The sequence below is a fragment of the Coenobita brevimanus genome, chromosome 19, assembly GCF_032717465.1.
Source record: "Coenobita brevimanus isolate Jiangsu-jjx chromosome 19, ASM3271746v2, whole genome shotgun sequence".
Classification (NCBI taxonomy): Eukaryota; Metazoa; Arthropoda; class Malacostraca; order Decapoda; family Coenobitidae; genus Coenobita; species Coenobita brevimanus.
Genome location: NC_136972.1, coordinates 28,250,538 through 28,275,111, shown reverse-complemented (window position 1 = coordinate 28,275,111; position 24,574 = coordinate 28,250,538). Strand labels below are relative to the sequence as shown.

Sequence of the window (24,574 nt, the reverse complement as noted above, 5' to 3'; positions counted from 1 at the left end):
CATGGATATGAACACAGATCATTTTACATTAATGTGATGGTTTGAATAATGCACTTATGACATAATATTTGTGGGTTTTCTGTATACATTAGTCTTCAAAACATTTTGGTCCCTGATAACTTTTACATCCAAAATTGGCAATTCATTATCCAGTTCCACTTCATGAGTAACCGTTATCGATGGAACTAACGAATTTGATTTCAGAAGAAATTCATCAATGGGAAGACTGTTAGGCCAGAAGCACAGGATATCATCAACGTATCGGAGCCAAACTATGTTTTGCTCCTTTACGGAGGTCAGTAAATGTTTCTTAAAGTATTGCATGTAAATATTTGCCAGAACTGGGGAGAGGGGATTACCCATGGCCATACCAAATTTTTGTGTGTAAAATTTGCCTTCAAAGGTAAAAGATGAGTTTACAGTGCACAATTTAATTAGTTTTCAGAGGGAATACCATCAATGTTACTACTCAGAATGCTTGGCAGAAAAGTTAAAACATCATCAACAGGGACATTTGTGAATAATGATTTATCATCAAAGCTGACTAAATTGTAGGGTTACATGACATTCAGAGATTTTAACTTTCTTACCAAATCCTCATTGTTTTGTACAAATGAATCAGAGATAGTGCCTACAACAGGGGACAACAGAGTTACAAGCCACTTGGAGGGCTTGTATGTCATTGAGCCTACAGAGCTTACACTTGGCCCGATGGGGTTGTTTGGTCTGTGAGTTTTAATCAAGCCATACATATATGGTGCAGATGGATTTTGCACCGAGAACTGTTTGATCAAGTCATCCCTTCCTGTTAGCAAAGTCTTGATTTCTTTATGGAATTTTCTGCTTTGTTTTTCAGTTGGATCACTTTTTCGTTCACTGTAGGTGTTGGTGTCACGCAACAGTTCACTCACTTTTGGAACATACTGTACAAACATATGAATCCAGACTGAATCATAAACCTGTCATGTGAAGAGTTAGACCGGGATAACCTATGTGCCTTAGGTTATGGGTTATCATTTTCTTATGGCAAGAAGATAAACCCAGTGCAGGTTGGAAAGTCCTTGTTTCAAATGGAAAAACGATCAAATGAAAATACTGAAATTATTATTGCTTTTCTTTCCTTTACAGGTGGCTTTACATTGAGTGACAAGCCAAATGGTTTCCTGTAAGCCAAGAAACCATTTACAGCGCTGGGTGGTACCCATATAACCAAACCATACGTGCTCCCTACGTGTCAGCAAGTGGGTTGGTGGAGGGTTAGTGCCCCTCCCCGTAAAACAAATACCTCAAAGCCAAATGGCCAAACCTTACGGGATTATGGCGTCTGGCAATAGATAGGTAGATAGATAGATTCGTGGCATTTTATATGGGGCAATGTTTAAGAAAAATAACTACTCTGTTCCTAGAAGGTTTGTGGAGGCCTTGTGAATCTGGGAGCCAGTGGGTTGAACACTGGCAAATCTATCAGTTTCTTTATATATACGGAATAATGAGAAAAACTGAACGTCTAAAAAAGGTTTAAACAAGAAATTTAAATATTTTTGAAGGGAAGAAGAATATTCCACATGATTGGAGAATATCAAATGCAATATTGCTAAACCCATTTTACTCTAACTTGGCCAAAAACTCTCTATCTTGAACACCGAGTTGTGGCAATAGATTAACACTAGAATATGTTGTTAGCCACGAAGAAGTGCCGTGGAAAGGATGCAGGCCGTAGTATTCCTTTTCCTGCCACTGAGCTACGTGAAATAAGCTCCAGAAGGACGAAAATCTGGACCAAGTTACGGTAAAAACAGTGTACCCAAAGACAATAATCCTACAGTTAATCAATCACCACCTATTGCCCTTTCAATAGACAGTGGAGTCTTTTATCCGAATATCAAGGGACTTTCAAAGTTTCGCTTAATCGATTTTTTCGGATAAAAGATACTGTAATAATATTTGATACAAGGGAATAATATTGTACTCATCCATCATCCATTTCTGGCGACGTCTAGCCCACCACCACCACAAGCACCCCAAAAGCCACTCAAACATCATCAAAACACTTAATACACTGTGGTAACTACGTATGCATCTGCACTTTTGTAACTGTAATAGAAACTGTCAACTTAAATCTTCACTCAAATAAAATTAAACCTTCACCTAAACAATTAAGTAATTCACTGTAAGCAATTCGAACAAATAAACTCTTAAACCAAATTGTTTTTTTATATTTTCTGTTTCCTTATTCAATCATTTCCACATCATCCACATCACCTCCCACATCATAATCTTCCGAGGTGGTGGATGGGGACTGGTGCAACCAACGCTCCCTCTAGTGACTAGCGGAGCAACCATAAACTAACGCTACAGTGGCGCGTAACAAGCCCGCCGTGTTTGAATTTTCGGATAGATTTCAGATTTTTGCGGTTAATCGAAATGAGAACGTTTTAGTAAAACTTACGGTTAATGGCATATTACAGTTAAAAGAATTTCGGATAAAAAAAGACTCCACTGTATCACACGGGATGTTAATTTTGGCAAAAAATAAAGACAAGAGAGATACCGGTAAGTATGAATAATTTAACAAAAGACACAAATTGGTCTTGCAAGAGGCGACCTTATGGAAGATAATTTATGAAGGGTGAAGTACTGTAATTAAAGGACACACACACATTCCAAAACCATACCAAGATGCACACACACATTCTTAAACCATAACCATACCAAGAAACCTGGACAGCAACATTACTTTTATGGAGATAAAATGAATATGGACGAAGTGAAAACAATATAGTAACCTTGAGTGGGTGGGGGAGGGAAAAACACGAAAAACATCACTAATAACATCAGCCAAGGGGAAACAATCTTTACCCAAGCGACTGATCGGTCTGAGGAATTCATAATACAATACTCACTCCACAACTGTCAGAGTTCGGTGAATTAATTGTATAAGGAGCTTAGATATCGCATGCTCCTACTTACACAAGCGCTACCAGTGGACTGAAAACACTGAACTTACTAAAGACGCTCCCTCCCTACCTCTCTCTCTCTCTCTCTCTCTCTCTCTCTCTCTCTCTCTCGATTTGAGTAGCCACTATTTTTATTTATTCATTTATTTATTATGTAGCTAAAGCTCGTATGGCTCCTCTTTATGTCCACTAGCTCCAGAAAGTGTCAGTGCAGAATATGTGTTAAATATTATGACATACGGAACAAAGAATACCGGGAACTGCAGTTCTGTCCTGGCACACGCAGGCAGCCTAGGTGGCAGATGTCCTTCATAATGTGTATGGAATGGCCGTAAATTCTGTGATATATTCAGGCATTAACGGATTGTCACTGCCACATCGTCGAATCATTCCGGACGGTATTGGACCCACAGTGCACCGATATTTTCTGGAGCTAGTCAAGGAGTGTACCCACCACTGTGGTCCGTAACATAAACGCCAGTAGCGGAGAACGTGGGGGGGGGGGGTCTGACGTTCCTAATTTTCGTTTAATAAATACGCTGTTCACGCAAGGTATTCCTCACCTGGTTATGGCGTAAAATAGCATTGGAATGTGACAGGAAGATCGCTACCAGAGACTCTTCTTTCGTTTAACAAAATTATTCATAAATACGATAGCCGGTTTTTCCTTTTATAAACACTGAATAATTCAGAATAAAATTTTCCTTGACAGGCTACAATATATGAGAAATACAGGGCTGTTCAAGAAATGTCACAAGCCTAAACGTTTCTGTAACGAATACGAGTAAAAAAAAAACCGTGGTGGTCATGCTGGGTACAATAATATTTTCCCCCCATATTTGAGGCTAAAAAAGTATACCGTATAACGTATATACAATATTATATTACCAGACAGAAATTACAGATATTAGAGTTAGGTCAGTGTTGTTAAATGGTTAGTTAGGTTTGTATAATTCACCAGCTTCAGTGTTCCCCTATTTCGTTAAGTTACAGTAATGGGTAAAATAACAGAGTACATGAATTTTTCCTCAGTGTCAACAGATATGTGCAGTCACTTAAGTTCATTACTGAAATGGGTATTTTGTTTTTGTTCCTAAAGAAATTGATAAGTTGATTTAGTTAAGATAACGTTAGGTAACGTTACCATATAAGAGTGAATTGACTGGCTAGGATGCTGGCTAAAATATTTACCTATTTCAATCAAGTACTCAGACTTTAGCATAAGTGTGTTGGCTTTAATACAAAATTTGTTCGTAAAACAATCCACAATATTTCGTGAGATTTACAAAAAAAAAAAAAAAAAAAAAAAAAAAGTTTGACATCTTTACCCCAAGAACTTTCATCCCTGTAAATAGCTGCAGACCTGGGGAAATGACCCGTACCGTGCATATATAACACACACACACACATACACACACGTTAATTAGATGGAAATGGCAGCTATTGTAATGGAATTGTAATGGAGTGGATGGGCGTAGGAAAGGCAGGGAATATAAGTTTGGGTGGAAGGGTTATACAAAAGCATGGAAGAAGTACAGCAGTTAAGCAGTGACTGTGACAAAGAGGAAATAATGAGACTGATATTCAGTGAAGGAGACCAACATCAAGCATATGAACAGTTTAGGAGAAAGGCTAGGAAAGCTGAGCAATAAGTAGTCCAAAAATGTATAAAATAGATCTATACTCAGTTTTTTTTTTTTTTTTTTTTTAATCGAGGCAAAGATGCACTTACCAGCTTGGTGATTATTGGCTGAATGCAACATTACTTCATAATCTAGCATTATTAACTGACAACAAATATCTGAGGGGGAAATTTGGATTAGTAAATATTTTTTGGACATGTTGCATTCAGCCAATCATCATCAACCTGTCAAGTGCATCTTCGTCCCCAAAAAAAAAAAAAAAAAAAACGGGGTATAGATGATAGTACTATACAACTGTACAGGTGGGAAAAAAAATCTACGAAAGAGGTGAGATCCAGCAGACTGGAACTGAAAAAGAATTACTGTACCAGGTACCTTGAGAAATCATTGTACACTGTTTGAAGGGAAAGGTAATAATAAAGAATGTGAATACCAGGGGAGAATAATTTGCTGCTGCGCTAAAATGGAAATTTACTAATAATAACTGAGACAGGGATGATGGCAATAGCACAGGGGAAAGAATAGTATAGCCAGACACAGCATATAGAAAATGAATGAATAACTGTGAGAGTACGTACATCTGATAATCTATATTTTCCAACATGGTCTGCTGATCATGGCTGGATGACAGGGATGAAAAGAAATGGCTAAAAAAGAAAATGGAGGAGTTTTAGTGCATCCCTTGTGTGTTGTAGTTCCCTTACCAACCCACTGAGTTCCGTTGTGGACCTATATGAATGTTCAATAGTACAAGGGGCTGGTTTTGTAATCCTAAGGGGCCTCTTGACGACCTTGGGCTTTTTTTTTTTTTTTTATATGGAACTTAGGGCTGTCATTATCAAAACACCTATTTTCATCGATATATTTGGGTCGGAGCATGGTAATGAGACAATTATGGTGTCTAAACCTATGTTTTTAAGGTCAAGCATTAACATAAAGCCATTGAATATATTGTCACATGCATTTATTTTGTCGAAACAGAGAATTGGTGTGAAATCCCTACGGTATTTGCATTATAAACGATATGGCCACAAGATGGTAATATAGAAAGCGGAAGTGATATAATTCTATCTCAGTCTGTTGCTCATTTACACTAGAAGCGAGACAACTATGCCACTACAACTAATCAATATGAATAGAGAATTAGCTCTGGAGGGACGATAATTTGAACCAGTAGTCTATCTATCTATCTATATACCTAGGCTGCTTCCCCCAAGGAAAGGGAGGTAGCCGAGACAAGACGACTCACTCTCCATTTACTCATCCATTCAAACACATTCATTCGCATCTTAGCCCCAAAGGGGAGAACGGACAGATCCTCACCGCACCACACCACACAAGGGTCAACTGGGCAATGCAATCAGTGACATCCGCAGCAGGGCCCGACAGCAGAACTGGTTTACCCCTGCCACATCATAACAGACCCATCCCCTTACCCGCACCTGACCTGACTAGCTGATCAGACCAAATGCGGGAGAATATCCCCTCAGGGCTGCGTCATCACTTATTCATTCACAATTTCTCTCCATTTATTTCTGTCACGCACAGCCACTCTTCCTTGCTCAACAGACATCCCTCTCGCATCCAGCGCTCTCTTCACACTGTCCATCCATCCTATTCGTGGATTTGGGGTTTGGCATTGTGTTCTAATATACTGTATACTTACCTGTTCACATGCATCTGACTCTGGCATGAAGCATCGGTTTCTGCATGTATAGCTAATGATCTGTACTAATTTGTATGGTTCCTTCATGAAGTTAGGACAGTTGAGGTAAGCACATCTAATTTGACAAATCTGGATTTTAACTATAATTCCTTTAACCTGTCATTGTTTATAATGCAAGGGTGTAGCGACATGGATGAAATTATTTTGCCTCTTAGCATTTTTTAGTATTGGAATGGTGTTGATCTATGATGTAACAAAGTAAATTCTGGGGACTTATTATAGTGCAAATACTATTTTAATGCAAACTGGCGACTTTTGCTTTGTTGGCAGTATTTTACATGGTGGTCGTATTCTTTTTTTTCTCAGATGGCTAGTGGATCTCGCATGGTACATCCTGCCAGGTGGAGGGAGCCTTTCAAATATTCAAAGTCCAGGACATCAACACAATGATCCAGCGGTGTAAGGAGAGGGGTGATGATTTCCATGTGAAGTTGCAAGCCATTCTGGATTCTTTAGGCGAAAGTGCCTCTGTAAAATATCACAAAACGTGTTATTGTGCTTACACCTCTAGCAAAATGTGGCAAAATATTTACCAGAAAACGGAAACAAGAGTTTTTTTTTCTTTTTTTTACTTCGAAGAGTTAGGAACCCAGTGTCTCCGGAGTTTGAAGGTCTCAGCTTCTCATTTTACACTTCCTATACTATTGCTTGATCTGCCGTAAAGCTTGTGTTTCAAAAGACGCAAAACACCCAGACAGATGGGGGCAAGTTGTAAAGTGTGAGACCAAGGATCGACCTGGACTTCCATTATTCAAGGATGTACTTTTAGATGTATGTGAGTAGAGAAATGGTGAAAGGGGCAGTAAGGTTAAAATCCACATGAAAGGGGCTCTTGCTGATTTACCTGCTGCTGATGCACAACACCACAAGAAATGTTTTGATGCATTTATGGTCATTCCAAAGTACATTGATGTATCCGCCATGGTGATGTAGTTGATGAAGAAGCACCGGAGATGGTAACTGATGATATGTATGCCAATCAGAATTTATTCACATGGACATCTATTGAAGTATATGGTGTGTATTGTGGTTTTTGAGGCATTCTATCTCGCCAGCAGATGTTCGCATAACTCGTAAGCTATTTTGGAGATGACATTGTGGTTGTAAGCATGGAAGGTTGTGCAGCAGTTGTGTTCAGAGATTTTGTGGGTAAGGATTTAATGACAGTCAAAGCAGATTCAGACGATGAAGACAATGTTAATGCTGTGGTAAAGCAGGTAATGCTTGAGGCACGAGCTGCACCGTATAATAGTACAGTCTATGATCTGGACGACCTCACTTACAACAATACACCAAAGAATCCTAGCACCACATTGCTCAAAATGTTGTCACAACTGGCCAAGTTACAAAGAAATCTCTCAGTCACATTACAAACATTAGGAATCAGACAACATTGGGACTAGCAGTGACGTTGCATCACAAGTATGGGAGCTATGAGTTGATCAATATTTTGCATGACCATGGTTTCATAGTTTGATATGATGAGGTTATACGTTTCCGTAAGCCAGCTGCAAAATTTGTGGGTGACAACAGTAGTCTACCTCATACTGTGGAAAGCAGCTGATCAGCCAGGCCCTCCAACAGTGAATATCGAGAAGTTTGGATGGAATGTGAAAGATGGAATCCCATCGCCCACATTTGCTGATGATCATCCAGCTCCTCCTGGCCTAATTGATGTTCTCCGTTGTGGTTGCAAAGCAGAAGCAAAGCCTGCCGCCATGCAACCTGCTCTTGTCACAGAAAACAATTATCCTACAGTATCTACAGTATTGAATATGTGGAGGCATAGATGGCTGTCATAACCCCTTTAAAACCAGTAATCGATTGGATGAGACTGATGAGACTGATATAAAATTTTAAAGTAACTTTGGTCCTTACAAACACAAGTGAATTACCCTAACTGCACCATAGGGTTGCAAAATTCATACACTGTAAAACCTTGTGCAGTAGACCACAGTGAAACGTAGAGTATATTGGTGACAATTGGACTGTATCATTAACAATGAAAAAAAAAAAAAAAAAAAAAAGCGTTTCACCTCATTTCTTGGTAACACAGATATTTCCATTTAGCCGAAATATATGTATATGATAACATATTCAGTGGCTTTATAGTAATCCTTGGCCTAAATAACATATTTTTTCTCCTTATCATGCTCAGACCCTAAGATATTGATGAAAATAGATTTTTTCGGTAATGACGACCCTAATTTGAATATAAAAAAAATTACCCAAGGTCGTCATGAGGATAACCACCCTGAAATACCTCAAAAACACCTCAGGATTGCAAATCCACCAAGAAACCTTGTACTATAGAACATTAACAGGTCCACCACGTTGGCAAATGGACTATTGGTGCTTCAGTGAATGTCACCATTCAACCAGCTTTGAAAGAGGCAAAGCAGCCTGAATGCTAACAATAATTCTGTATTTATATCTTGCATAATAATTTAGGAACATATGATGCACTGCTACATGAGTAGAGCCTGGTGCACATGAGCTGGTTTTACTGCTGTACATTTCCTGACAGGTGTGATGGCAGGAAACATACTATGGAAGTCTATTATGTATGCAATAATACTTTCACTTTGTTCGTACAAATTCAGATCTAGACATCTTTAATAATTATTTCACGCAAATAACAGCAAAAAGAGGACAAATTATAATTCATGATTAACCTGTACAGAATGCTGTATCTTGCTCGTAAATGCATGTGCACTATGCTTTCTACCGCAATGTTTTACCAGTTGTAGCACGTATATACATATTTCCTGCGTAAGATTAAGTTTAGAATGGGTTAGCGATGTGTCTAATTTATTAAACAGAAGAGACATGCAAAATTCACCCGATGTAAGAGCTCATTCAGCGCATTCTGGCCCAATCTAGCCACTGTAGCGGCATTCTAATTCCTGAACTGGGTTTCGCCAAGATTGACGTGACGGTCCAAGATGACTGGCGCTCAGGAACGTCTGAAAACTGAACGTCGCCTTTGGACTTCCTGAACTCCTGGGTTTTATAGTGCGGCCCCAAGACGTCACACGGTAAGAAACACAGATATATTTATATGTGATGCAGGAGGTGTATCTAAAGAGAGAAAGGGAGGGGCGGGGGGAGAAAAAGGGCATAACCTTGATCTCTGCCTGACACACAAATGCATAAGACAAACATATAATCAAAAACAGTCTAGGTAAATTCAGTATGTGTTGTTTATTTAGATTTCAAATTAGAAGTATATAGTTTAATTTAAAAGTTCACCAATTACATACACACGAGAGAGAGAGAGAGAGAGAGAGAGAGAGAGAGAATGATGCTGATGATGATGATCTTGATGATGATGATGATGATGATGATGATCTTGATGATGATGATGATGATGATGATAATGATGACAAAGAGGAAAAAGAAGAAAAGATGAACAAAACGAGGAGGAAGGAAGGAGAGGAGTAAAAGAAGAAGCAAAGAAAGGAGAGAAGGAGGAGGAGGAGGAGGAGGAAGCTGAAGAAGAAGAGGAAGAGAAGAAGAAAAGATGATGATGGTGGTGATGGTGATGAACAGGAGGAAGGACGTAGGAGGAGAAGGAGAAGAAGAAGCAGGAGGAGGAGGAGGAGGAGCAGAAGGGATGGAGAAGGAAGAGGAGGAGGAGAGGAGGAAACGAAGAAGAGCAACAGGAGGAGGAGGAGGAGGAGGTGGTGATGGTGGTGGTGGTGGGAAATGAGGAGGAGGAGATGAAGAAGAAAAAAGATGAACAAGAGGAAGAGGAAGAGGAGATGAAAGAGGAGGAGGAAAAAGGAAAGAGATGACAAGGAGAAAGTTAAAAAATATAGTCCAAAAAAGCATTTCATTTCTCTCTAGAATGCTAATGGAAAATGCTGTGGGACGTGGCACCACTGTAGATAATGTTGGGTATGTGGCACACTGTAGATAATGTTGGGATATGTGGCACACTGTAGATAATGTTGGGATATGTGGCACACTGTATATAATGCTGGGATATGTGGCACACTGTATATAATGTTGGAGTATGTGGCACTACTGTAGATAACGGAGTATATTGCAACACTGTAGATAATGTTGGAGTATGTGGCAACACTGTAGATAATGTTGAGGTATGTGGCATAACTGTAAATAATGCTTGAGTATGTGGCACCAGTATACAGTAGATAATGTTGGGATATGTGATAACACCAGATACTGTTGGGCTATGTGGCAACTGTAGATAATGCTGGGCTATGTGGCACACTGTAGACAATGTTGGGGTATGTTGTAATACTGTCCATATTGCAGAGGATTTGGCCAGTAAGTAATAATATTCTTTACAAGCATAGTATTTCCAACCCTCATTTTCGTAAACAAAGACACGTGGTTGACACTGTTAAAAGGGCATTTGAATGAGATTAAATCATCAGTTTGAATGAGTTTAAAGGTACAACGGGTACTTTAAAGGACATGAATGAATACTACAAGTTGTGATTTAATTCCAAGCACGTGATTGGGAACGACACATGAACGAGGTTTGTATTCATTCATGCTTTTTACTAGTGTTTATGAGGATATTATTCAGCTAAGGACGTGTCGTAGAAGCCTGGGCACGTTAATAATGTCACCGCTAACCCTCTCATGGACGATATAACTCTAGTAGTTTATTCTGGCTATCGCCAGACAATTTTTATACTCCCAAGAGCAACTGAAAAGAGTAAGATTAACTTTTCTTATATACCTTAGGTACCCCTATTTTATTATACATTTTCTTTATATTAAAGTTTTCTTTTATAAGAATGGATGGGTAACGTATTCATTTTAACACAATACTTATTACGGCTGGTTGTTCTGCTTTTTCTAGATTATTTTGTTCAGCTTAGGATATGTTTTTCAATCCACAGGAGGTAGATGCACCCTTCATTAATCTTTCGCTCTGTGGAAGCTTGAGCCCACCATAGTCGTTTAGTAAGAGAAACACTATATTATGAAAAAGTGTCAACGTAGGCTATCTAAGAAGTATATATTAAAAAAAAAAAAAATAATTTCACACCCTTTGCAGTTGAATCTCTTCACTTTGGGGAGGTATTGTTCGATTATTCTTGCTACTCGCACACCATTCATGCAGCTTAAGACAGACTTATTGAATTGCAGAGGCTACAGTCTTCATTAATCCTTCCAGAGGAACCTTTTTATGTTCTCATTTAAGCTCTGTTTCTGAGTAAAGAGGGAAACTAGAAGAAATAAACTTGCTGAGATTCTGACAGGCTTGAGAATACTTTGAGGTATCAAAAATTTATTGCATTTAAAGTAGCGACTTGATAAAATGATTCTACAGAAACAACGACTGCATGACTTCCAATGGATGGAAATCAACAAAATTTTAGATACTGTGGTTATTTTAGGTGAAAGGATGCAATAACTCGTACTAGTTTATTCAACTTTCCTTATCTTAATAACGCAAAGTTTCCAGTTAGAATTTTTAGGATAACACTTGTCCCGTCTTTTCAGATATTCTTACCTAAATCAGAGTCTGTTTCTCTCCTCTTTGAATTTCCGTGATAATGAAACGCATTACTTCCTATGCTCGCCGTGAACAAAGGCATCTATAGTTCATATTGATCTAGGAGCAGGTGACTGGCTGAAGGAAGATAAAGCAACCTGCGCACGACGATCTCACATCTCTATATAAACGAGATAGCTACGTGCGTCACCTGGCTGTCCTCAAATGAAGCAAGGATGCAGGCATGTTTTCCCACTGGCACTATTCATAGGATTCATGTTTATTAAAAGAATCCCAGCCAATTTAATATATATATATATATATATATATATATATATATATATATGATATCGACGCTGGTGCATCAAGATAATAGGGGGTATTAGGCAAAATAAATATCTAATGAAGAAGTATAGACCTTCATGATTCATCGGTCAATGAGCCTACAAACTGTAGTGTAGGAGTGACAATATGGCGGTAAAATCACCTCAACTATTTTTGAGATCATCCGAGCCATCCGGTTCATAAAGAGACAGGTATAGTAGAGGCGGATGTAAACACACAGTGACGTCAGTAGCACCATGTCTAGCGGTGATGGCGGCCACTCGCTGAGGAGGCACCCACTTAGGTCTCCAAAGAAAAGCAAAAAGACTGATGACAGGAGCAGCAGACCCCAGAATTTAAGTGTCCACTCGAAGAACTTCTATATCGCGTCCTACCCGGTGGTGCTTCTGTTCAATATCCTGCGTACTCTGCTCTATCACGTGTATTTGTTATTAAAAACATTGTTCAGGGCAAGTAGCTACATAGCCCACGGAAGGACAGACACACAAATAGGCTCTCAGGTTCCCTCTTCGGTGATTACGGAACTTGAAGGAGTGGGTGTGGGGAGTGGAGGGGTTGGTGGTGGTGGGGGTCAAGTGGTGGAGGTAGGAGAAGGAGAGCAGTGTGTCGAGGAGGAAATGCCCCCAAAGAGCCCCACAAACCCAGGGCCCGGGGACCCTCTCTTGGCCAGGCAGAAACACCACCATCGCAAGGCATTTGAATACATCTCTAAGGCGCTCAAGATTGATGAGGAAAATGAAGGTAAGGAGAAAACAGACTCGGTTATATTGTAACTTAATTTCTGTGCTGCATTTATTAAGATTCCACACATTTAATTCTGTATTTTATCATTGAATTACTCCCTGTGACTTTTCAGTTAGTTTATCAAAATGTATGGTATTGCCTGGGTCAGCGCATCATCAGTGGATTTCTATGTGTGCTGTAGCATGCTAATTCCGCTTTGTGAGTTATAGATGTGGTTTATTTTGTATATATATCAGTTGTCATGCCTTTGTAAATCAGTCAAAGGCACAGAAGATGGACATGGAAAAAGAAGATAAAGCATATTAGCTGTAGCAAAAATTTTTTGGTATTTTATATTTGTTCCAGTTTTTATCTGATTTCGTTAATTTCTTCCTTTTTTTTTTTTTTATGTATGTGACTAGGCATATATTAGCCAGTCTGTTGAACTGTTCCCTGAGGTCCAGCAGATATGTTAGATGTGTCATTCAGTCTGTGAAGAACGTTTTGAATGGGAGGGGATGGATACAGACTTAATTAACTCCTTAACCACTAGCTATGAGGTATTTGTTTATTTTTGTTACCGGTGCACCCAGACAGTTTTGTTCAGCTCAGGATTTTTTTTTTTTTATTTACTGGAGGGGACAGATATTGGTCTACAGTACTCGTTGCTAAATTGCTGAATAGCAACAAGAACAGAGTAAACAAGAAAAAGTTATCTTCTGCCTGATCACAGATAAATATGTCGAGCATACCTAAACCCCGTAAGCCTGAAATGTTTTTTCATTTTGTTCCAGCAAATGACAGAGTATATATTGTATTCAGGCTGAGAAACTGTGGTGATGAAGAGTTTTATCTAGGCTAATCTCTACAGTTCTTAGTCTCTCAAAAGGTGAATGAAATTGTTCCTCAGCACTAGTAGCAAGAATAAGATTAATATAGTAGGCATTATTGTAGTGTATTGCTTAAATATACAGTACAAAGCCAGTACAGTGGACCCTCAAGCTAGGTCTGTGATTTACCATGGGCATGGGAGCAATGTCAAGGGGCCTTTTCAACCAGTTAAGGTTAATGGGTTACAGGTAACCACATTGCTAGGTTGACTTCCATTTTCTCACTTGAAGTCATAACCTATAGGTACAGTACGATCACAGCTTGCCTACCAATATGCTTTCTAAAGCCACCCTAATATACTGGTACAGAGGTAAACTAGGTGTACAACAATGACATTAACTCTGAAGCTGGATGATGTCCTTTCTAATTTCTTCTTCCTGCTATTACATAGGGAATGCCCTTTGTAGTGAAGAGATTTTATAGGACTGTCTAACCATTCATGTTTAGAGTCTCTCATCTAAGCTGAATATAGTTGTTGGGAGATGGTAAGAATTCATTTAAAATTACTACCACTGGACTCAGTAGATTAAGGAGGTTTAAAGCAACAAATACTATCAGAAATAATGTAACTATGCGCCAGTTTGAAGTGTCTTTGGTTGTTTTGCCAATATCAGTCTACCTGTATGGTGATAATGCTACATGATTGGGGAAATGAGTCACAGTTGGGTTGGCATTGTAACTGTGAAAAGCATATGGTACTGTAACTCGGAACAGTGAATCTCAAGGCCTTGCTGTACTTTACTGCAACATGAAATTTGCCTGTATTCATAATATATCATCATGAATGGTGTTTGGGTAGGGTAATAATGCCACTTTCCCACATGACACTGATATTTCGACATGGCTGTAATTTCAGTAGCTACTGGTACCTGTATCAGGTTATACATTTGCAGCTTTAGCCTCCACTTTTTAATGAGTGTGTGTGTGTGTGTGTGTGTGTGTGTGTGTGTGTGTGTGTGTGTGTGTGTGTGTGTGTGTGGAGACAGCTATTTTAAGGTGAAAGAGATTTTGCTGTGACTGATTTTTTCCCCCTTGTTATGTATTAGGCTACCTTTTTTAGATTATTAAAAGTTCTTCTCCAGCAATATTCTTATCAAAAGTTATATGTGGAGAGAGAGAGAGAGAGAGTTATATGTGGAGAGAGAGAGAGAGAGAGAGAGTTATATGTGGAGAGAGAGAGAGAGAGAGAGAGAGAGGAGCTTTCATTTGGGGATTTATTGATAAAGGGACATTCCTGTACCTCACAGGGATATGAAGTAATTAGCTAGTTCTCTCTCTCTCTCCCTCTCTGTCTGTCTGTCTGTCTGTCTCTCTCTCTCTCTCTCTCTCTCTCTCTCTCTCTCTCTCTCTCTCTCTCCAGTTGTAGGCTAAGTGACAGTGCAATTAATTTTTGTGTCTTGGTCATTATTTTCTCCCCATTGTTTTTAACCTGTCCTGCCGAGAGAGAGTGCTCAGTTTCATATCGTTTGCCTGTGTGTGTGTGTGTGTGTGTGTGTGTGTGAGAGAGAGAGAGAGAAAGAGAGAGAGAGAGAGTGCTCAGTTTCATATCGTTTGCCTGTGTGTGTGTGTGTGTGTGTGTGTGTGTGTGAGAGAGAGAGAGAGAGAGAGAGAGAGAGAGAGAGAGAGAGAGAGAGAGAGAGAGAATTACACGCATTTGACGGGGTAATCTTTTGCATAACTTTCATCAGTATTTACATGTACAGTAATTATCTTTGACAGTATTTTTTATCAATTTTTCGTAATCTTTATAATTGGTTTAGTTTCATAATATCCTTATCACTGACGTATTTCACCACTTCACTGATGCTGGAGAGGGACGCCTTCACGTGGTGTCACCGATATAGCCAGGCGTTGGAGCTACCCATGTGTACAAACATCCCACAGCTCCCTCCTTGTTCCCCGAAAGGAGCATGGTGGGGTGAAGGAGGGGTAACTTTAGCTTGCAGTCCACTAGGTTTTTCATGAACCAGGGCTGTAACTCTTCTACTGTCACTTTAATACGAAACGTCTCATCAAAGCTGAATAAAATCATTTGGCATCTGTACCTTTTTTACTCTAACTTGGACTAAATCTGCTATCTCTGTCTTGAATGTTGAGGTGCGATAATTGATTAACACTAGATATGGGTCTCAAGCCATGATAAAAAGTGAGAAAGAAAGGATGTAAACCCACAGTATTGTCAATTTCTGCCGCTGACCTACGTGAGATGAACAACAAAAGGAAAATCTTGGCCAAGTTAAGGTGAGAAGGGTATATATATATATATATATATATATATATATATATATATATATATATATATATATATATATATATATATATATATATATATATTGTTCTCAAGGGGTTGTAAGATTTCTTGATTACTGAATAAAATCATGTGGCTGTAGCAGAAAAAATTAGACGTAATTTGTCACTGAATGGGTTGGCAGTTTCTCTCTCTCTCTCTCTCTCTCTCTCTCTCTCTCTCTCTCTCTATCTTCCTTCTCCCCCTCCCCTCTTTCCCTCCTCCCTTACCTCTCTCCCTCCCTCCCCTTCCCTCTCTCCCTCCCTTCCCTTCCTTCTTTCAGTCCCTCCTCTTGCCTCTCCCTCCCTCCTCTTCCATCCCCTTCCTCACGTCAATAAAGTGAGCCAAACTGTCTAGCACTGCAGACATCACACACACACACACACACACACACACACACACACACACACACACACACACACACACACACACACACACACACACACACACACACACACACAGGGTAACTCTATTTGTGGTTTATTGCAGAGCTGAGGGAGAGTAAGTATCAGAATTAACCTTTCCCCATGCTGGCGCAGTACGATGAGAACTTGATGTTTGTGGTGCGAGCAGCGCATGAGAAAATGGAAGTGTTGTAATATTTCTTTCCGACATGGAGAGTATGTTTTCACCCCTGTTTGTTTGTTTGTACTTTTGTCTGTTAGCAGGATTACTGTAAAATTAAAAGAGAGATTTGGACCATATTTGGTGGGTAGATAGCCCATGTCCCAGGGAACAGTCAGTTAACGTTTGGGACCGACCCAGATCGTATTACAGATGCTGGATCCGGAAGAGATATTTTGTGAAACCCTAGTCAGTGATGAGATAACCTAACTCATTATGAAGAGTGGTTTGGAAATTACGTTACCCCTGTCGGAGAGATGCGCTCCAGTGAGTGCCCCTCAGGTTGTGTTTGTAGGACAACATATTGCGGGTATGAACTGACTCCGAGCATAAGTGGGCAGTCGGTGGATATGCGTGATTACAGGAGTGTGAAATTACTTGATGGTATTCCCGTTTTACTCTAACTTAGCCAAAATTATCATCTCTCCATCTGTAATACTGAGTTGGAACAAGAAATTGACGATAGATCATGATGCTTGTCTTGAAGAAGTTCTGTGGAAAGGATGTAAAGCCTCAGTATTGTCTTGATCACAGAGCTACGTGAATTAAGCTGCAGGACAAAAATCTGGCCAAAGTTAAGGTACCGTAAAAGGACAACAGATTTCAGTTTAAATGTCCACAACTGTAGGCTTGATTAGGTCCTGGTCACTCAGGTATCCTAGAAATAAACAGACGCATCTAGATATAAACAGACACACCTGGAATTACTCCCCCCCCCACACACACACACATCCAGACCCAGACAACACGCACCCATATCGATCCTACATAATTCCAGACGTCAGAACTAGACCACACCTAACGCCCCTTCACGCACCCATTCAGAGTAGACCCATTGTCCTAGTTTTATTTTTTGTCGACTCGCTCCTTGCCGTGTAAGCCATTGTTCTAGTTTTCTTATTTTCGTCCACACGCCCGCTCATTTAGACTCATTTTTCCACCTTTATTATCACCCTCCTTTACAGGGCGGAGCGATATGTTTTTGCCTGCCTCTGTGTGTGTGTGTGTGTGTGTGTGTGTGTGTGTGTGTATTTGTTCCCGTTATATCTTATGAACGGCTTGAGCAATCAACATGAAACCTTCAGGGTATCAAGATATGGCCAAAATCTTGGACTTGGCGAGCACCATTCTGGCGGGCGATTAGCATTCCGCTTCCGAATGCTTTTCTTTCAATATTTTTGTCTTTTCATCTCGTTTCATATAACCCATTTTCCTTTTTTTTTTTTTTTTTTTTTTTTTACCACACACCCATTCCATATAGATAAGTTGTTCATGTTTTCTTATTTTTGTCCATAGACCCATTTTTTGTAGTTCCATTGTACCACCTTACTACTATTAGGTGCGGGAACGTCTGTTGAAGTGTGGCCCAGTCCGTTTGTCACTCACTAACCTTTTTCGGAAACGAGTCGCTTCACTCCCAAAGACTTTAATAACTGCAAAGCCCCATATTAGGTGCCCTGAAATTAATGCATATATCTGTTACTTTTATACTCGTTGTTTTTATTATTTTTTATTGTATATTATAGTCTTTGTTTTCATCTGAGACCCCTAACCCCTTGTAGCTCTTAGTGATAAATTGAAGTTAGACTGAAGGTTTGATTTGTCTAGTAACCAAGGAGATGCATTCCTACCTTATAGCCAGGTCTGATTACCTTTCATGCAGCCACGAATTAGTAATCAAGGTGAGAGAGTGACCCAGTTCCCTTAGGTGAAAACAGGGTGACTATACCAAGGAGCCATGGACGGTTTTTCAGTGGTGAGTTTCGTGGTCCCCTCCTGCCTTGAGTCCCGGGTTCAAACATACGTGGTGGCCGGCATTTTAATTCTTCACAGCGAGAAGGTTCGGCCCTGCAGTGTTCCTCTTACGGATTAATTGTTAGCAGTGTCACCCAGATGATTTTATTCAGCTGAAGAAAGCCCTGTGTGTGTGTGTGTGTGTGTGTGTGTGTGTGTGTGTGTGTGTGTGTGTGTGTGAGAGAGAGAGAGAGAGAGAGAGAGAGAGAGAGAGACGGGTACAGACGTTAGGATACACACACACACACACACACACACACACACACACACACACACACACACAGTGAGAGTGAGACGGGTGCAGACGTTAGGATACACACACACACACACACACACACACACACACAGTGAGAGTGAAACGGGTGCAGACGTTAGGATACACACACACACACACACACACACACACACACACACACACACACACACACACACACACACACACACACACACACACACACACACACACACACACACGACCCCCTGAAGGTTAGCTAGGTGCATCACGTATGTGCCATATTATGTAGCCTATGCACGCCCTCCCAAAATAGTCTCGTCACTCTTACAGCACGTATCATTCTGAAACATGGATGAAGCATTGTGATGTATGGGGCATCCTGTAATTATAAGTGCAAATATTATCGTTGGTAATTATTAGAACCCAAAACTGCAAAAAGATTCACTTACTGGGTGGTATATGTTTTGAGGCACCATATTTATAGACTCAGTTGTGTCTGCGCAAGTTGCCAATTTTCACGACCATCTTACGCAAAGAGGCCAATACTTTTTTGGGGGAGGATGTACGTGTTTGTATTAGGCAGGGCAGTGTAAGCTCGAGGACAGGATATGCACATGACCCACTAACCTTCGTGTGTGTCGCTTGCGTGTGTGTGTGTGTGTGTGTGGAGATAGGACAAAGTAGAGGAAATGAGGAATACATGACCTACTAACCTCAAGACATCTGTTCCATGCATGACTACTCACACGCAACTCAACTCATCATCATCATCATCATCATCATCATAACCTTTTTCACACAAGAACTTGCTCTTTCTGATTACCCTTATCCATCCATCCATCATCCGGCCCCTTGTACCATCAGGAGCGTAGGGGTCCGGGGCTAGGCTACTGAATCCCTGCATTTTGGCTAAGATGACCAGCCTCACTCGCCCCTAAGTAGCATTATGTGAGCAGTAAACCCAGACCCTCCCTCGAATGTGAACCCTTGTAAGTCTCATCCGGCCCTCAGACCACCGGATGTCGATTAGTTATATGGTTACGACCCAGCGTAGTATTTTCTGGGGTATAGTGTAGTCAGAGGTAGCACTACATCGAGTGAGTGGATGGTGGGCGCAGCAGCCTACCACAATTACCACCACCACCACCACCATCTATCCCACAACCACAACTGCTGTACTGACAAAAAAAAAGGAGGGCTCTTTTAAGGTGATGTAGGTTTGTGGTTTGACTCACGGTCGTTCACTCGCTCTCACTCTCTTACTCACTCACTCTCTCACTTTCTTTAACTCTCCCGTCCCCTCAGTACCCCTCTTACTCACTTACTCTGTCTTGCACTTTCAGCCTTTGTTACAGATATTTCACTTTTTTTTTTGCACTCCTTTTTATTCCATTATTCTGACTGACTTTCATTGTTATTCTCTTTCCCTACCCATAGGACTCTCTCTCTCTCTCTCTCTCTCTCTCTCTCTCTCTCTCTCTCTCTCTCTCTCTCTCTCTACACACATGCGAGTGAGGTGGAGGGGGGGGGAGAGGGAGGGGGAGGCCGAGAATGAGATGGAGGGATGGAGTGGAGAGGTATATGAGAGGGATGAGTGAGCTGGGAGCAAGGCAGTGAAGTGGCATTGGACAGACGACGTGGAGGCGATTTGTTTGTGGCCACCCCTTACGGGATTGAGGCGTCTGGCAATAGATAGATATACCGGCATATAAATAATCACTCTCACACTAGCCCTACCATTGCCTTACTCCCTTTCTCTGTCACACACTCCCACATATCCCTCCAAGCCCATATCCCTCCTCTTGCAGCCTAGTAATAAGTGACGTTGGACATGTGTGGAAATGTGTATAGCCTTTTCAGTTCAGCTCTTTTTTTTTTTTTTTTTTTTCACTCGTACTCGTGCCAGACAATTTTATTCAGCTTAGAGAAGGTGCCTTGTAGTGAAAGGATTATTGGAGATAGGACAAGTGTGGTGGTGGTGTGGTAAGATAGGTGTGGTAGGACAGGTGTGGTGGTGTGATGTGGTAGGCAGATGTCGTGGTGTGGTAGAACAAGTGTGGCGGTGATGTGGTAAGATAGGTGTGGTGGTGTGATGTGGTAGACAGATGTGGTGGTGGTGTGGTAGAACAGGTGTGATGGTGTGGTAGGACAGGTGTGGTTGTGGTGTTGTAGGACAGGTGTTGGTAGGAAGGTTGGGTGGGTGAGCAGACAAGCGTGAATCCCTCCATCTTTGTCCTTCCTGCCTACCTACTTCCCTCCCTCCTCCATCCCTCCTCTCTCTACCTGCCTACCTCACTCTCTCTGTCCCCTCGTTCTTTCTTCCCTCCCTTCCTCCTTCCCTCCCTTCCTCCTTCCTTGACTTCACTAAATCCATCCTTCTCTACTTTCTTCCTCATTCCTGTCTTTCCTTCTCTCCGTCCTTGTCTTCCATGCTTCCTTCCTTCCTTCCATCCTTCTCATGCTCTCCTCATTCACCTTCCTCTGCCTTTCGTATGCCCAGCTTAGCACGTCAGAGTTCAGACCATTGCGGGTAACACACACTTCCTTTTATGCGGGCGGTATTGTCTTTCTGTTTGTCTGTCTGTTTATCTATCTGTCTATCTATCTGTGAATATTATGAATTTGTATCCATGCTTTGTTGTGGTCATTGAAATATCTGTATCTATATATTTATCTTTTTGTGTATCTATGTATCTGTCAATCTGTGTGTGTGTGTGTGTGTGTGTGTGTGTGTGTGTGTGTGTGTGTGTGTGTGTGTGTGTGCGAAGGTATTGTCTTCATATCTTCTTCACTTGTCTTCCTCACGTTGTTCCCTTTCCTGTGCTCAGTTCTCTCCTTCTCGCCCTTCATTGTCCTTTATGCCCCTCCCATTTCCTCCCTCCCCCATCTTTCCTCCCCCTCTTTGCAGCACCCCCACTGGTTATCCTCCTCCTCCTCCTGTTCCATCCTCCTCTTCCCTCCTTATCCCTCCCACAACCCTCTTCCTTTCTCCTTTAGCCTACCTCCTTGTAAACACTATGTTCCCTTTTCTCATCGTTCCATATTCTGCTTACTATTTAATACGTTTCTTGGTTTGGCAATATTTTCATGTCTGTTATTTACGCAACTTTGACCTAGATTTATATATGAAGAGTTTGGCTTCTTTCCATCCATCCATCCATCCATCAATCTATCCATCCATCCATCCATCCATCCATCCATCCATCTGTGAATCCGCCCATTTATTCATCCATCATCCATCCAGCTGTCCATCCATCCATCCATTATCCATTTTTCTTTCATTAGGTGCGTAGGGGCCCGAGGCTAGGCAACTCAATCCTGACATTTAAGGATGAAAGTACTAAATAATAACCTACTTAAGAATAGTGCGTAAAATAAATCGTCAGGGAAAAGGTGATACGAAGCCACGTAAACCGACGAAAATATGACCAGTTTTTTTTTTTTTATGTTATTTTCAAGCGATAAACCAGTAAGGGTTGGGCCCGTATTCTTGTCGGAGCTCCCTAACACCTTTTCTTAATCGATTTATTTAGTTTCTCACACCTTACTGTCCTGTTTAGTGTTACATAAATCCTTCCAATATCGCCATAATCAGCATACTAGTAAATAACAAAATGGTACTAACCAGCCATATCCAAATATAAATCGCTGAGCAAGAGGTGTTAGGGAGCTTCGGGAGCCTTGGTTGGATACAGATGGCTGACATTTCCTGGAATAGAATGATAGACTTGTGCCTATCATGAGAGGTGTACTGTTGACGGTTTAAACACTCATTCTCCTCTGACTCACTTTCTGGCTCCTCTGACTCACTCCGAGGCTCCTAGGACTCTCTCTCAGCTGAATAAAATCGTCTGGAGGTAGCAGTAACAACACCTGGCGAACACCTGCTTAATCAAGGAAGCTCTTTTACCTGCTTGGGCTGTGAGTCAACACCCTGATGCCATTGACCCATATTAGAGAGTGAGAGAGAGAGAGAGAGACAGACAGACAGACAGACAGACAGAGGGGGGGGAAGGGGGTTGCTAATGTCAGAAAAAGAGGATATGTTAATGTGAGAATATAGGAGGGGGAGAATTTGATTGTGTGTGTGTGTGTGTGTGTGTGTGTGTGTGTGTGTGTGAGGGAGAGAGAGAGCCCTGTGATCTACCAGATAATACAGGGGGTACAAAAAGGTCATTGCTACAGACATGCACAAAAAATTAACTTAACCTTTCACCTCCCTCGTGGAAATTCTCTCTCTCTCTCTCTCTCTCTCTCTCTCTCTCTCTCTCTCTCTCTCTCTCTGTCACACACACACACACACACACACACACACACACACACACACACACACACACACACACACACACACACACACACACACACACACACACACACACACAACTTCCTCTCAGCTCTCACTCAGACACATTAACCCATTCTCTCTCTCTCTCTCTCTCTCTCTCTCTCTCTCTCTCTCTCTCTCTCTCTCTCTCTCTCTCTAAGCAATAATTCTTCACTCAGACTTATTTAGGTTGAATTTTGGTAGTTGTGGTTGATGATGGTAGTTGTGGTTGTGGTAGTTGTTGTGGTAGGGATGGTAACTGTTGTGGTTGTAGTGGTTGTTGTAACATGATAGAAATTTTTATTGTAATGTGGTTGTGGTAGAAACGTGATCAATTGTGGTACCAGTGATAGTTGTGGTAGCAGTTGTGGTAGTGATGGTAATTGTTACGAGGTGGATATTGTGGTAATTGTGGTGGTGCTCCCTCCTCTCCCTCTTTCCGTCCCTCCCTTTCCTCTTTCCCTCCCCTCCACTCTTCTACCTCCCTCTTCTTCCTTACCATCCTCCTTCCCTCACCAGCACTCTTATCCTCTCTTCCTTTCACCACTCCCTACCCTCCTTCTCGTTCCCCCTCCTCCCCTTTTGTTTCCTCCCTTCTCCCCCTACTCTCCTATCCCTTCCTTCCTTCCTTCCTTCCTTTCTTCCTTCCTCCCCATTTCTCCACCTTTCATTGCCCTTCCTCCTCTCCGTCTGTCCATCCCCCGTTTCACCTTCTCATTTCCTATACATACACTATCCCCATCCCCTCTTCTCCCCTCCCCCCACTCTCCCCCCTCCCTCTCCCTTCACTTCCTCTCTTCTCCAATCCCTTCACTCAGTCTCTCACCCTCCCCTCCCCTTTCCTCTCTTTCCCCTTTCCCTTCCTCCTCTTCCTTACCCTTCTTTCCAGGATTCTTCCCTCCCCCTCCCTCACTCACTCCCTTACTACACTCCTCTTCTTTTTTCCCTCCTTTTCCTCCCTCTCTCCCTTCTCAGTTCCTTCTTATTCCCTCCCCCAAGTTTTCCTCAGTTTTCCTCTTTCTCTCCTTCCTCCCACTCTTTCCTCTCCCTCTTCTCTCCCTCTTTCTCTCTCCCCTCCCCTATTCTTTATTTTCATCCCGTGCCCACCATTTTTTTTCCTCCCCTCCCTCTCTCTCTCTCTCTCTCTCTCTCTCTCTCTCTCTCTCTCTCTCTCTCTCTCTCTCTCTCTCTCTCTCTCTCTCTCTCTCTCTCACCATTCAATACCTTCTCCCTTTACCATTTTCTTCCCTTCCTCATTGTTAATTCTCCCCCCTTCCCTTTCTTGATTCGCCCCATCCTTATCCTCTCTCCCGCACCTCCTCCTCCTCCTCCCATCTCCCCTCCCCTCCCCTCCCCATCTTCTCCCCCTCTCCCCCACACCCACACCTCATCCTTGACACACATATATATATTGGTGTTACTTAAGAGGGACCGACAAAGACGGAATAAAGGAATGTTTTAAGTGCGGTACAATAGCCTGTAGTGTGTGTGTGTGTGTGTGTGTGTGTGTGTGTGTGTGTGTGTGTGTGTGTGTGTGTGTGTGTGTAGA

General features: G+C 41.4%; 1 protein-coding gene across 1 annotated transcript in view; it reads left to right on the top strand.

Moving 5' to 3' along the window:
• The first annotated feature begins 12,383 nt into the window (after window positions 1–12,383).
• spas (spastin) overlaps window positions 12,384–24,574 on the top strand; it is a 62,431-nt gene continuing 50,240 nt past the window's right edge. Inside the window, exon 1 of the mRNA XM_080266201.1 lies at window positions 12,384–12,888. Coding sequence (XP_080122327.1) covers window positions 12,384–12,888 — 505 coding nt within the window. The remainder of the gene's footprint in view (window positions 12,889–24,574) is intronic.